The 13,879-nt window shown below is 36.7% G+C and overlaps 3 protein-coding genes across 4 annotated transcripts in view; 1 reads left to right on the top strand and 2 right to left on the bottom strand.

The window, feature by feature from the left end:
* LOC105175008 (tubulin-folding cofactor E) overlaps positions 1-2,538 on the top strand; it is a 6,260-nt gene extending 3,722 nt beyond the window's left edge. Inside the window, exons 9-15 of the mRNA XM_011097305.2 lie at positions 477-584; positions 675-709; positions 982-1,047; positions 1,507-1,598; positions 1,672-1,748; positions 1,828-1,905; positions 2,176-2,538. Coding sequence (XP_011095607.1) covers positions 477-584; positions 675-709; positions 982-1,047; positions 1,507-1,598; positions 1,672-1,748; positions 1,828-1,905; positions 2,176-2,274 — 555 coding nt within the window. The 3' untranslated portion in view covers positions 2,275-2,538. The remainder of the gene's footprint in view (positions 1-476; positions 585-674; positions 710-981; positions 1,048-1,506; positions 1,599-1,671; positions 1,749-1,827; positions 1,906-2,175) is intronic.
* LOC105174975 (far upstream element-binding protein 2) lies at positions 2,733-8,583 on the bottom strand. Of its 2 annotated transcripts, none has more exons than XM_011097261.2 (8): positions 8,165-8,583; positions 7,499-7,836; positions 7,016-7,201; positions 6,784-6,885; positions 6,594-6,665; positions 6,395-6,511; positions 3,937-4,206; positions 2,733-3,840 (listed from the first exon to the last, which is right to left on the bottom strand). In XM_011097261.2, the coding sequence occupies exons 1-8, from the start codon at positions 8,406-8,408 to the stop codon at positions 2,983-2,985; spliced, it is 2,187 nt and encodes a 728-aa protein (XP_011095563.1). In that variant the 5' UTR covers positions 8,409-8,583; the 3' UTR covers positions 2,733-2,982. The 2 variants fall into 2 exon arrangements, with proteins under 2 accessions (XP_011095563.1, XP_011095572.1); XM_011097270.2 differs by having other exon boundaries at positions 7,499-7,833; positions 8,165-8,582.
* On the bottom strand, positions 10,644-11,251 carry LOC105174969 (flowering-promoting factor 1-like). Its single transcript, XM_011097248.2, has one exon. The coding sequence runs from the start codon at positions 11,203-11,205 to the stop codon at positions 10,861-10,863; it is 345 nt and encodes a 114-aa protein (XP_011095550.1). The 5' UTR covers positions 11,206-11,251; the 3' UTR covers positions 10,644-10,860.

Raw genomic sequence — 13,879 nt, 5'->3', positions numbered from 1 at the left:
ACACGACACACCAGGACTGCTGGTCAAGAGATATAGGGTCCCATCTAAACAGCATAAGCCTAGTAAGAACTCCAAAGACACTCCAGGCAAGTTCTAGGATAGAATCCTGATTCCAGCAAGTAGGTCTATTGGCAGCTGAATTTGGATATACTTTTGCATATAATACTCGGAAAATTTTCAAACATGCTATTTGCATTCATAAATAAAGCCTAGTTAGAAGACATTCAGGGCAAGTTCTAGGACAGAATCCTGTGACACGGTCTATTGGCAGCTGAATTTGGATATACCTTTGCATATAATACTTGGTAATCTTGAAAACATGCCATTTGCATTTATAAATATTGTCATGTATCTGTTGTATGTTTGACAAATGCTGGCTTAATATTGCAAAATGATTCTTTTGTCTCAGTAAAAACCCTTTTTTCTCTAGATACTGTTCATGTGTGAAATGGTAAACACTGTTTGTTCCTATGAAGGATATTAGGTTGTCTGATAATCCAGTCGCGGATCTAGCAAAAGGTGGTGTTCCGAGATTTGTCTTTATTGCTCGGTTGGCAAAGGTTGAAATACTTAATGGAAGTGAGGTAAAGTAACATTTTGCTCTTCCATTTCTTTTGTACTTGTTCATTTATAATGGTGGTATCATATTTCTGCTCTCCTTTTGGTTATTTCAGGTTAGTCCACGAGAACGGAAGGAGTCCGAAATTCGGTATTGTTTTCCTTCAGAATGCTAGTTATAATATATCTTAATATTGGTATCAACTCAGATGCTCATAGTTGGAACTAATGTGCCCAATGATGCTTCTTATCTGAGTTGGATAAAAGATGCTTCTTTGAGGGGAAAAGAAAATACATATGAAAAACTCAAACGAGGGGAAGGTGGCCCCATTAAGTAGATTATATTTGTTTAGAACTTTATACACCATGAAATGCATCCATGGACTGTAGTTTGCTTCTAAAGATAGGTATGTTTTGCTGCAGGTATGTTCGCTTGGTCATGTCAAAGTTTCATGGTCCTCCTGAAGAAATTAGGAGGCTCCATCCTAGGTAATCTTTTATTTAGGCTAGCTGTACTGCACTTCTGATAGTTGAAGGAAGGAGTCAGTTCTAGAAGAAGAAATTATCTAGTGATATATATGATTGTTTCTAGTAAATTAATACACTGAGGTTATCTTGTATTAGTGGCATTATTAGCCATGCCTCTCTGCTGTAGGTTTTCTTGCCATAATTTATGCCTGTGAAGGGGCCAGAATAAGTAATTTATGGCATATGCTATTTGGCTCCACATATTTAATGCTAAGCACACATTAAAGGAAGACAATATCAAACTTCAGAGTTAAAACACAATTGGGAATGGGTTCCTCTTTTAAGGCAAATAAACATATCCGATACCATTGATTAGTACATTCTCTTGTATCATTGACTTTCGTTCTGATAAGGTTCGATGGTTTTGTTATTCCATTACTTAGTATTCTACTTAATGTTTCTTGGACGCTTGGTAAGCAGGTTTGATGAGCTTAAAAAGATCCACGGGATTGAGGATGAAAAACCATCAACAGTGACACCAGGCCCTCAAAAAATGGCTTCAGGATTAATTTGTATGAACCTTATGCTTTGAATCAGCTCCCAACCCATAATGTAAATTTTATAAGTTTTTACTTGTCTATGCAGCTATTTCCTTGAAGTGTGTTGGAGCATCAATGGGTGAAATGCCCCCACTGGTGAAAAAATTGCCTGCAACCACTACGGTGAGGCTTATACCAGTTTGGCATTGATGTTCTCTCCTTTAATGAACTAATGTTAAACTGCAAGCATATTACATTACAGGTGGGAAAGCTGAAGAACCTGTGCGAGAGTTTCTTCAAGTTAAAGTCCATTAAGCCAATACTGTATCTTCAAGAAGAGGTTTGTGCAATGGCCAAATTATCTTTCTTCCTTCCACGGCTATGCCATATTGATAGTGTCTTTTGTAATTTTTGTTATGGTTGAAAGTATGAAGCAGTGATAGGCTTCTCCAAGAACTGGTGACATTTTTTGCACCAGTAGCATTTTGAGTAGTTTAATCTCCAGCGCCAGATTTTGTTATACATATCCTGATCTCATGCAACTTTGCGGGTTGAATCCTGCATGATCTTTTGGAATTCATTGTTTAACATCATCTCTGTGGGTTTACAGGGTTCACCCTTGCCTACATTGCTTGATGATGATATGGCATCTCTTATAGAGCTTGGAATTGGCAATGAGTCCACCATCCTCGTAGATGAACTCTCTTGATGTTCAGCACCTCTATGCAAAAGGTCTATATCTGACATTGCACTAAATCAAGGATGCATGGGTTAACTGGTTTTCGAGCTGGCAAAATACCAAGCATGGTGAAGAAGAGCTGTGTTTTTGCCATTCCCGGATTAAGATAGTATCTCTATATGTACTTCATAAACGTGACGTGCATTTTTCTTTTATTTATCAAATACACCTGACAAGGGTTGTACAACCATAAAATCCTACAAATCTCTGTTAAATCTTGCTATTTCAATTGAACCGACATATAAATAAACAATAGACAACGCTATCCCATCTGTATAAGGATGCTGCAAGTACCAGAGTTGAAGAATTTTTTTTAAAAAAAAAAGGGGCAAGAATATGACAATAAAAAAGAACTTTTGAAAACAATAAAACTGTGAAGTGGACATAAATCTAATCATAAAGATAAGAGTAATTAACATACCAAATTATGAGAAGACATCAATCATGACTAAACTAAGAGTACAAATACAGCAAAGTGCACCCAAAGGCAGGATTAATGTAGTCAGCAAGATCATCGTTTACAAGTCTTTTAACTAATTAACAGTCTAAATCCAAATAGCATCATTAAAATGTTCTTACAGGCACCCCTGTCAGCATAACGGAACTTAACCACTAAAAGAAAAGGACATAGCTACTAAAGTCCATTCTACCCTCATTGGATCATTTTAATAGACAAAATCAACGATGTGCACCATACATCTGACTAGAATCATATTGTGCATATGCAGCTTGGGGTGACACACTTTTTCCATACCCAGCTGGTGCGGGTACGTTTCCATAACCACCGGCCTGATCATAGCCAGGCTGAGTTTGAGATGGTTGAGCATAACCAGACTGCCCAGCAGCAGTCGCAGGATAAGCAGCAGGACCTTGGGCTGCACCATAAGCCGGATCTGCAGGCCCTTGATACCCATATGTTGCATTGCTGGTAGCTGGTTGTTCGGCATAACCAGGCTGAGCTGTTGGATATGAACCATAACCCCCTGCAGGTCCTGTCTGAGGGTATGCAGGCGGCTGTTGAGCTCCAGGCTGACCATACCCAGCAACCGGCTGACCACCTTGAGGAGGATAACCAGAAGCAGATGCTGTGGCAGGAGTATGACCATATCCATCAGTAGTGGGTGCAGACCCATAGAGAGGATAGCTTTGTTGCATTGACCCACTTGATGCATAGGGGTAGGACTGTTGAGATGGCACATTTTGACCATATGATTGAGCTGATGAACCTGGACCTTGATAAGGCACTTCTCCAGGTTGATTAGGCCTAGGCTGACCATAGGGTTGCGAATGAGGTACTTGTGGCTGCATGCCGTACATGGGTGGCTTACCATATTGGTCCTGTGGACCATACCCTGAATGTGTACCACCTTGCGTGTATGGTGTTGGCTGAGAACCCATGTGCCCAAAATGTTGGGAGGAAGCATGGTGATCATATTTAGCCTCGTTGTATCCATGTCCAAAGGGTTGGGCAGGAGTTTGAGAATAAGGTGGATGCCCATAATCTGGACCTTGCTGCTGCCCATAGTTGTAGTTGCTCTGGATAAGGAAGGGCACCCAATAGGAGGGCCAAAGTCATGACAAAGACTGATATTATAGAGAAACTAGGCAAGATAATATAAACAAGCCACCAACCTGAGGTGAGGGCCCATGCATTGAAGCCGGAGGCCTTTGCTCCCAACTTGGACCATAATTGCTTCTCGGAGCCTGTGGCGGCGGATAATTACCATATGATGGAGGTGGATATTGTGAATTCTGAGAAGGATATGGTCCTCTTTGTGGATAATCATAACCAGAGAATTGCGCATGATGGGGACCACGAGGTCCCCATTGTGGCGCAACAGGTCCACGTGGGCGATAACCCTGCTGGTTGTATCCACTGGAGAGGGGTGATGGCCTCATGGTCTAAATAAAGCAAATTAGTTAGATCAAAGAAGTAGATTAAAAAGAAGATAACAACCAACAATGTAAAACTTTTGAAAGGAAAATTTAGATACAAGCTGCAATAGCACATCATGTCTTCTTTTACTAAAGGTAGGTAGAAGATGGACTCAGAACATCAGCACAGCTGGTACCGACCTTAAAATACTATTAACCAACAAGAAGGAAAGGCAGAAATCAATAACTGAGAGAACATAAGCTGCTCCAGAATTGCAGAATCTTGAATACTGTAACAATTTTACCAGTCATAATATCCCAATCTAAACATGATCTACCAAAACAACAAAAACACAACAAAAAGTAGCTAGAATGAAATTGTAAATTCAGGAAACAAACAACTAAACAATAATTCAAGAAATATTTAGTCAATAAAATACGAATTATAATGCCATGAGAAATGCAAAAGTTGAGCAGATTCAAGACATTGAAACAAAAGTACAATTTGAGCTAAGTTCCACTATGAAAAAAAGATCCAATGTAAACATTCACGTATGTAGTTGAGCTTTGCTCATTCACAGCCACTTATCTCCACCTGTTCTTGGGTAAATAGAAGTCCCCAAATATCTTATGCCTTTTCTGTTGGTCTTATTGCATTACTGCAAATTAACAGATGTAACTATGCAATTCATCATTAACAAGTACGAGTCTTCTTGAAGCAAACAATCAGTTCCGACAAGCATTAGTACTACAAGACATGCTAGCGTGCTTTGCTCAGAAACAATAGTAGTGTTAGACAAGATCAAAAATCAAATATACCACCAACTCTTGAAAAGAATTCATTTAAATATCTCTCAAGCAATCTTCAATAAATCAGGGAAAGAAATTTCCACAGCATTCTTCCAAAGCTTGCATAAACTTACACGCTCATTGTAAAGCTGAATGCAAAGTCAAACATCTAAAGTGACCTAGTTCACTTCGAGATGATCACCAATCACCAAAAACATGTATAAAAATGACAACCATAATATTCTCCAATATACCAAGTGGAATTGATTTGATTATATTGATCAATCTACTTCATGAAGATGATTTGACTAGTGAGGCACTGTTTTCCAGTACGTCTCAGAATATGATATCAGGCATGCCACATAGCCTTATTAGTAGCATTACTATTAGTTTCTAAGTCTCAAAGCAATCTTACCAACTATTAACATCCTGCAATGTCGAGGTTTAATGCTTGATACCTCTCTTCTGGTGACGCAAGGGAATAGTAGTTGTCTATTGATACACCAAGAAGGCAATGCGAACTGGAAGTGAAAGGAAAAGCCAAATCTGCATTTTTAAGTCAACCAATTCGAAATTGGCACCTTCAAGACAGATAAATCATGGCAACCGAAATCTTATTTGAATTTAAGATCTTCCTAACAGCATTCAAGATATCTTGCTACGCATGCTTAATCAGCAGCATTTAGTAATAAATCCCTCAGTCCATGGTATCATCAAAAGGATTTTCCAACCAATAGAACGCATCAGCCGATTGTACATATTACATCAACCCTCACAAGTAAAAACTGTTTTATTATCCAGTAAAACCACTTGTTGATTGCTTTCATGGCCAACTAATTAAGCTATGTATCATCAATCAAACAAAGCCCTAGCTTCATACTCATATCCAGTTCACACGTTTAACTGACATCCTGAACAAACCCAAAATTTGTGAGTGGCATAGCATCAAAACTGATCCTAGAGAAGCAGCAAATTCCATTGAGCAGATTGCAAGATGAATTCGTATATCTCAGTCAAGAAACACATCGGCAAAAAGCATTTACGTATCATAAACTAGGTGTACAACATGTCCAAAAATATTATCAGTGATGTTACAGTCTATTTACAATAATATGCATCTCACACTGTGCAATGTGTGGGTAAGAACTCAGACCCCTACTTAGGACAAGGTAGATAGAACGGGAACACCCCATACACACACCAGAGGCCAAGCATACTAATAATAGGAGAGAACCCATACCAAAGCGATTCTTTACCAAGCATACTAATATTCAACACTGTATGAAGACACATTATAGCATACAGAACTATGTAAAGGAATGTATGGCTTATTCAAAAGAGAAAAGGAATAAAGATGTAAGCACAGTAGAAATGCACCAGTGTATAAATTCTAACTCAGAAAAGAAGAGGAAACATCTGGACAAACCTGATTCATGACATCTTTGATCATTTCTCTTGCAGTCTCAATTTGCTTCTTATTACCAGTCACACGGACCGTCCTCTCCCTAGATTGATCTCCATCGGAAAGATTTTGTTGTATCAACTATAGAAAATGAAAAAAGGGAACTTTTTCATCAGATACAGAAGGGCAACCACAAGGACAGAAGTAATGCAAACTTTACTACCTGAATGCGTGCCCCTGATCTTGTCTGCAAGTTTCTGATTGTCTCTCCACCTTTTCCAATGATTAAACCAACCTACAGTAATGGAAAACATTTTTAACACTTCAATTCCAGAACTTGCTGAAGGGATAAAAAAATATTATACAAGTGAAGGAGATAAATGGGATCAGAAGAGGTAAGTTAGAGCATAAACCTTCTCAATTGGGACTTGTATTTCAAGTTGTTCACCACCATTTGCAGCCTGCACGGTGCTGAATCCTCGAGCAACAAGTGAAGGAGAACCTCCAGCATCAGCCTAAAAATACACCATTAGCTCCAATCAGAGATCTCAGAACACAGGAAAGTGACACATGATACATAAAACAAGTGACGGGCCAGGGATTAGCTTCAATGCGCATAAAATGGAATATATCACAAAACCATGCCTCAGCAATTACGTCCTTTATCAACTTCTCGGCCTTGTTTATATTTTCCAAAGTTCCAACTATTTCCAAAGGCCTGGTGGCAGACCGTGGATCCGCATCAGCATCCCTCATAATCTGAATTTTGGCACCTGAGTTGTCCTGCAAGGACCGAATGGTATCCCCTGCCTTGCCAATGAGAACCCCGACCTACAAAACAAAAGAATGAGCACAGCTGAGATCCTCCTTAAATAAATTTAGATGTTGAGACATGTCGTAGAGGAAAGGAAGGATATTACACCAGAAGAATCAGGATATGATCCTCTAAATAACAATATTATAAAAACAGAGTCACTATGCAATGCGCAAGGTCAATGAAGGGATGTGCAAGCTTCAAACTGACCTTAACATTAACTGAGAAAAGATGGGAACACGTGAAACAACTATTCCCATCCTCAACAAGCTAGAGGATGAGAAATGTCTACATAAAATATTCAATCAATTCACCTTGTCATTGGGAACCTCCATTTTGCGTGATAGTATTTCGGTATCGGAGCCTGGTTGCCTTTCATCAGAGGGAACTGGAACGTCCCCCTCTCTAGGAAGCTCCTCAGAAGGTGCTTCAACTTCTGCTTTTGGTTGTTCTACATCATCAGTAGTTCCAATCTGAGTTTTCTCATTCTCAACGGAAGCTGGTTCTTCATTAATTTTCTCAGAAGGTTCTTCTCTAGGTTCTTGGTCCTCTGCAGGATGGGCAGTGTCAGCTGCAGACTCGGGCAGTGTTGAATCTTCCTCTTTAGGCACATCTTCTTTCCCACCCTCTTGGTGACCATTCTGTGGAACTGCTAAAATAATTAATCAGTAACCATGAGAAGGGAAATCGTTCCACTTTTTCAGAATAAATCACAGTAGTTGTCAAATATAACAGACATCCACAAAGGACATGATAATCGGAAATTTTACCAATTTTTCTTCAAAAAAGAAAATAAGCCAAGTCAAATTTTCAGAAACAGAATAGATATTTATACAAAATGCTAAGGACACGAGGCTATCAGAAACAACTGATGAAACATGTTAAGAGGCAAAGAAAGAGTAAGTACGGATGCCAAAATTGATGATAGCAGAAATAATGAGGACAAACAGGGGGGGAGGGGGGGGATATGAGTGAATCACCTAGGCCATCGGATTCGCTAACATTATCTCCGTTACTCGCTAAACGGGGGCGTTTAGTGTCAGATTCATCTGCACCGCCATTCTCCTCCTCCTGATTGAGGGAGTCAGGATCGAGTTTGGGTTCAGAGTCGGTGAGCGGTTGAGGCGCGTTGTTGAGCTCCATATCGTCAAGCTTTCTTTTGTGTCCATCTGCGGCGGCGATAGGGCTAGCTTCTGCCGAGGTGATGACTTTCTCCTCCGCCATGGTAGTTTTGGGGATCAGACAAGGTCAGAATAAGAGCTAGGGTTTGGTAGGAACAAGTTAGTAGGACGTGGGTGAATACTTGGAGCTTTTTGTTTTTCCTTTGTTGGATTTCTATTTCTTTATCTGAATCTGTAGGTACATCTCTCGCTCCTCTCGTGCTGTGTGTGTGTGTGTGTGTGTAGATAGATAGATGGGGGTTTTGGTGGTTAGGGCATCAAATGGAAAATGGGCTTGAGCTTGCTAAGATTTGGCCCAAATATCTTTAGGAGTCCAGCCCAAAGTGTTAAAAAAATACTACACTTATGGTGTTGCCCATGAGGGAATTGTTGGGCTTGCCATATTGGTATTTTTGTATTTGTTTTATGAAATTTTCTTGGTGAAATTGAAATAGGTAGGGTATGATTGATGTAATTAGTTAGCTGGTCTTGTTTATTTTATTATATTAAATGTATGTGATTGCATTGGGTAGTGATGAAGAGATCAAATTCATGTAAGTTTTCTGCATATTTTGATCTTCATCATAAATCTTGGTATTATTTATTATAATGAAACCCCAATGGTAGCTTTTGATTATTAGTATTATGCATCAATAATTGATTATAGTTGAAATATATGTAATAATAAAGTAGTAGATTAATGATGTCATAAAGTAGTACAACAGGTGCTCATATTGTTAAAAAGAAAATGAATGTGAATTGTGAATGAGGAATAGGAATAGCAGAATAGGAATAGGAATAGGATGTAAAAGAAAGAAAGTAATAGGGAGAGGGAGCACGTGCGACGCAGGAAAGTGGGAAATGTTGCAATAAATGGAGACACGTAGAGAGAGGGGGGAATGGGGATGGGGGCACTTCACGTGAAGTGCCATGCCCATGTCCCATTTACACACACTCACTCACTATATATCTACATACATATATAGTCAGACTCAGCCTTTTAACTGGGCAGTGGTCAGCACTAGGAGGGACCTCATCTCCTCTTCTCTGTCTCACTATCATATTCAATATTATGTATATATTCCTATTCATATAATAAAAATAGGGGTGAGGGGTGGGGAATGATCCAAATCCAATATCTACCAATTTGTTGGAAAAGTCTCGGATTGGGTACCTATCTACCTTCAACATTTTACAATTATTGCCCAATCATAATCCACCTTCACTTTTTTTATCCACTCCTCATCATCATCATCATCATCATCATCATCTCACTCTCAATAAAATATATATATATATATATATATATGGCTACATATTTGAATTACTTTATTATTCCCGTCATATTTCCAGTTTAGTTATATATTTGGTACATAAATTTATGATATGATTAACAACTAAATATTATTGTATTAGTATTTACCAATATTTATGTTTATATCTCATCTTAATTATTAATTAGTAGGTAGTCTTAAAAAATTGTATGTCATGCGTACCTAATATACATACATATATGTGGGTAGGAGGGCAAGGGAATTGATGTTGGGAGCCACGTGATAGGTCTAATGTCTTAGGATTGTTGTACTAATTTGATGTGTGTCATTTCATGTAGTCTTGATTTCATGACATAATTAAAACTATCATAGGACAATAATTATATATTTTTCAATCACTCACTTATAAGCAAACTTCACTCCGACCTCATGTATATATGGTTCCAACAAACAACGTTAATTCTTCACAAAGCAACCATTAAATGCAATTCATTTCCTACGTCCTACAATACCAATTAAGTTTTACTTAATTGTCATCATAATTTATATGATTAGTTCACACAAGTTAAAAAAAAAAAGAATCATTATATATATACACGATATTTATTGTATATGCAATTGGTTGTATCTAACCAAAACATGATTAGATTGATCAAAAAAACAAATAATAATAATTAGTCCGAGTTATTGAAACAAATAAATTTTATATACTTGTTATACATTAATGGATGTGCAGTATACTAAAAAAATAGTTGCTAATCATATTCAAAGTAAAATTATCATACATGATTAATTTACAACTTAACAAAAGAGTAGTGCATATATATTATAACTCACGTAGTACCTACTTAAAATATAATTATAATTGCTATATATATATATATATGTACTTAATTAATAAGAATGTATATAATTAATTAATGATATTGAGATGATCGTTGAACATTAAGATTTAGTTGGCAAAAATGAAAATAGAAGCACGCACGTAAGTAGGGCTTGGTACCAAAAACTTGAACAAAAGTAGCTACGTACTAGAAACAACACAATCTTATATATTGGGCTTGATTTATAAATTTACAAGAGAAAGTAGGTAGTAATAACAGGGTAGTAGTGGTGGATGGATGAAATTAAGTGAGAAACAAACTTGAAATATTTTTCTTCGGATCAGCTGTCATGAATAATATATAAAGAAGAACCCTAGCTAGCCCACCAAGTTAATATATGGATGTGTGGTGGTGATGATCAGATGTCGCGGACATGGAAGATATTTGGATTCTTGACGACGATATCGTACATGTAAATGGAATTGAATTTGGCAAAGTCTCTGGGCAAAGAAATGAGATCAATGGAAGTGTGCTTGTGGAATTGGAAGAGGTCAGGGTCTCCGCCGTAGTACCTCTCCCAACCCAGACCTCTCAAGATTTGGTCCAGAGAAGAATAAGAGGAAACCACTTGGCCCGTGGGCAAGTGTACCAAAACCTTCCTTTTGGAGGTACGTTTGCCGTTGCCGTTGGCGTCGCTGTGCTCGGAGGGATTTTCAACCAGCTGCATCACTCCATTATTCTTGAAAACCCAAACACCAGACATGATTAATTCGATCTTATATAATTTACACGTCTTGTTGTTGATGAAGAGAGGATGATGGAAGGGGGAGGGTATATATAGGTAGCTAAGTAGGGTGATTCGACGGAAAAAGATGGGAGTGATTGTGAATGTGATGATAGGTTTGTCCAGCTTTTGGTATAGAACCTAGATATTGTGGGATCCAGTGTTGTCTACCAGACGCCTATGCCTACGCTATCCATCATGTTTTAATTATTATTTCTTCGGGGAAGGGGGTGGAATAAGATATAGAAGAATCTGTAGCTCCATTCTCATTCTGCCCTTTTTTTTTTTTTCTTTATTTAGGAGAATCTCATTTCTCTGCTGTGGGGAAACAATATTATATTCCCTTCACATTTTTATTATTTCAAATATTCATACTCACATTCATTCAAATATTATTATGTTTTAAACTCATCAACACCAATATACAACTTGTCCCCACCTACTTACATCACGTGCCCTTGCACGTGAACCCTAACAGGATAAAAGAATTTTTGTGATGTGCAGCCGCTCTCAAAATCTTTCATTTTCAATTCTTATATTACTTTGCATATCTACCTAAATATATATATATATATATATATATACACTTTAAACACATTTTTTTCTCTTGGTCTTTTTGTTTAGCTATTCATATATTAATACCATTGTTTAAAACTTGTAATTAGTTAGGGCTCCCTCTCTCTCCATCATGTATTTGTTCTAGCTAGACAAAGTTTGAGTACATATATATATATATATTATATGATACGTGTATTATAAGCAATATATATATATATATAGATATGAAGAGAAGTAATTAATTAATTTATTTATCCTGCATTAATTTGCATCTTTTTGGGGACGTGGTAGGTAGCTAGTTTACATGCAATATATATGAATGGATGATTAAAGAAATAATGTTGATGATGATGAGGCATGAATGATATAGGTACATACATGAGTGTAAAGTAAAGTAGTAGACGTCGTGGAATATAGATTACAGCAAGGAGGACCACAGGAGTTGAGGCCTTGAGGGAGGGACCTTTATTTCTCTCTCTCTTTCTATTTCTTCTTTCATTTTATTTGGATATTAATTCATTATTATGTGAACTTATATATATATATATATATATAGGGGTGTGTGTGCTATCTATATATCCATCTATGTTGGTCGTCACATGTGATCACATGGAGAATATGTGGTGTAATGGTCCTTCCTCATTTCTTCTTTCTGCTCACCCTCAGTCGCAGCACCCAACTTCAAGGACCTGTCTTTTTCCACTCAATCCTCGACTTTCTCATGTTTTTGTCAAGTCCCCCACCTCCACCTCTAATTATACATATATATATATATCTTTTCATGATCATATACGTACACATATATATGTCATGTTTATGTAGTAATTAAGTTGGTAATGTCCATTTAATTAATTATTAGGCTGTCCGTTTGTGATTGTTGAAGCAAGCAAAGGGTAATTAATATATAGTTGAAAAGAGAGTTGGGCGGGTGTATGGATGCATATATGCTCTATATATAATGAATGAAGATTAAGAGAGGGATGGGATGGGAGATGGTTGAGCAGGATCATATACATACTATGCCCTGCATGCTGCCCATAAATCTTTTCACATATTACACATACATATACACTTAGTTTGTAGTTAGTCTATAATTAAAAATAATAATAATTAATTATATGACGAGTGTAAATATAGTTACTATATGATTAATATGTTTGATTAAATCTAATTTAAATAAAAAATTTCAATATACATACTCTTTCTCCAATGACACTATTGATATTTTAATTACACCGACCTAGCTAGCTCGCTAAAAGGGTTGGTGTGTGTAGCACAAATTCTCACATTCCGTCACGCCATTTTAATTCATTATCTTATTATTATTATTATTAAAGAGTACTTAAGGTGGTTTTATGTCTAAATAAATATTAATTGGTACGAGAATCAATCAATTCTTCATCATGTATATTATAATATATATATATATATATATATATATTGATTGATGCTTCCCACCAATATTCCAAAAATTGAATTTTAGTCTTGTAATTTAAGAGGCTGGTAGTTTTAGTCCTGTACAAATTATTTTTCACAATTAATCCTGTAATTTTATAATTTTGACAATTTTAATTTTTTTCTGGCCAACTTTGCTTGAATTTGTAATTTACTTGCAATTTTAGTCTTACAAATAAATTCATGTAGGACCAAAATGTCAATACCCCTTAAATTACAGGACTAAAAATATAATTTAATTTAAACATGTACAAATCACATGTAATTTTCTGGCCAAATTGGCCCGAAAAAAGATGAAAATTGTCAAAGTTTTAAAATTATATGAAAATTAATTCATACAGAATCAAAAATATTAACTCCATAAATTATAGAACTAAAATTATATTTTTCCCCACCAATATCTCACTACATGTATACCTAGGGAGGCCGAACAATCTGATTCTTAACCAACTACATATAAATATACGTCATTCCACCAACAAATTAATTAATGCATGTACATATATATAGATATATTCTCACGCCAATTCCAAGTAATTAAGGTATATATATATATATATATATAATGGTCTCTAAAGTGCTGTTCTTATGGTGGTTTTATTTTCATAATTAATTAATTCGGAGCAACTTTCGTGCACGT

Source organism: Sesamum indicum, linkage group LG2 (assembly GCF_000512975.1).
Source record: "Sesamum indicum cultivar Zhongzhi No. 13 linkage group LG2, S_indicum_v1.0, whole genome shotgun sequence".
Taxonomy (NCBI): Eukaryota; Viridiplantae; Streptophyta; class Magnoliopsida; order Lamiales; family Pedaliaceae; genus Sesamum; species Sesamum indicum.
Note: the sequence above shows the minus strand (reverse complement) of the source record. Positions and strands in the feature narration are given on the sequence as shown.

What these genes read in the sequence shown, in the direction of transcription:
- LOC105174975 (XM_011097261.2), bottom strand. Translation starts at nt 8,408, where the DNA reads ATGGCGGAGGAGAAAGTCATCACCTCGGCAGAAGCTAGCCCTATCGCC. An exon ending in GATCAGGGGCACGCATTCAG is followed by an intron (nt 6,512 to 6,593) that starts GTAGTAAAGTTT and finishes CATTTTCTATAG; the next exon opens with TTGATACAACAAAATCTTTC. An exon ending in TCAAAGATGTCATGAATCAG is followed by an intron (nt 4,207 to 6,394) that starts GTTTGTCCAGAT and finishes TGCTTTATTTAG; the next exon opens with ACCATGAGGCCATCACCCCT.
- LOC105174969 (XM_011097248.2), bottom strand. Translation starts at nt 11,205, where the DNA reads ATGTCTGGTGTTTGGGTTTTCAAGAATAATGGAGTGATGCAGCTGGTT.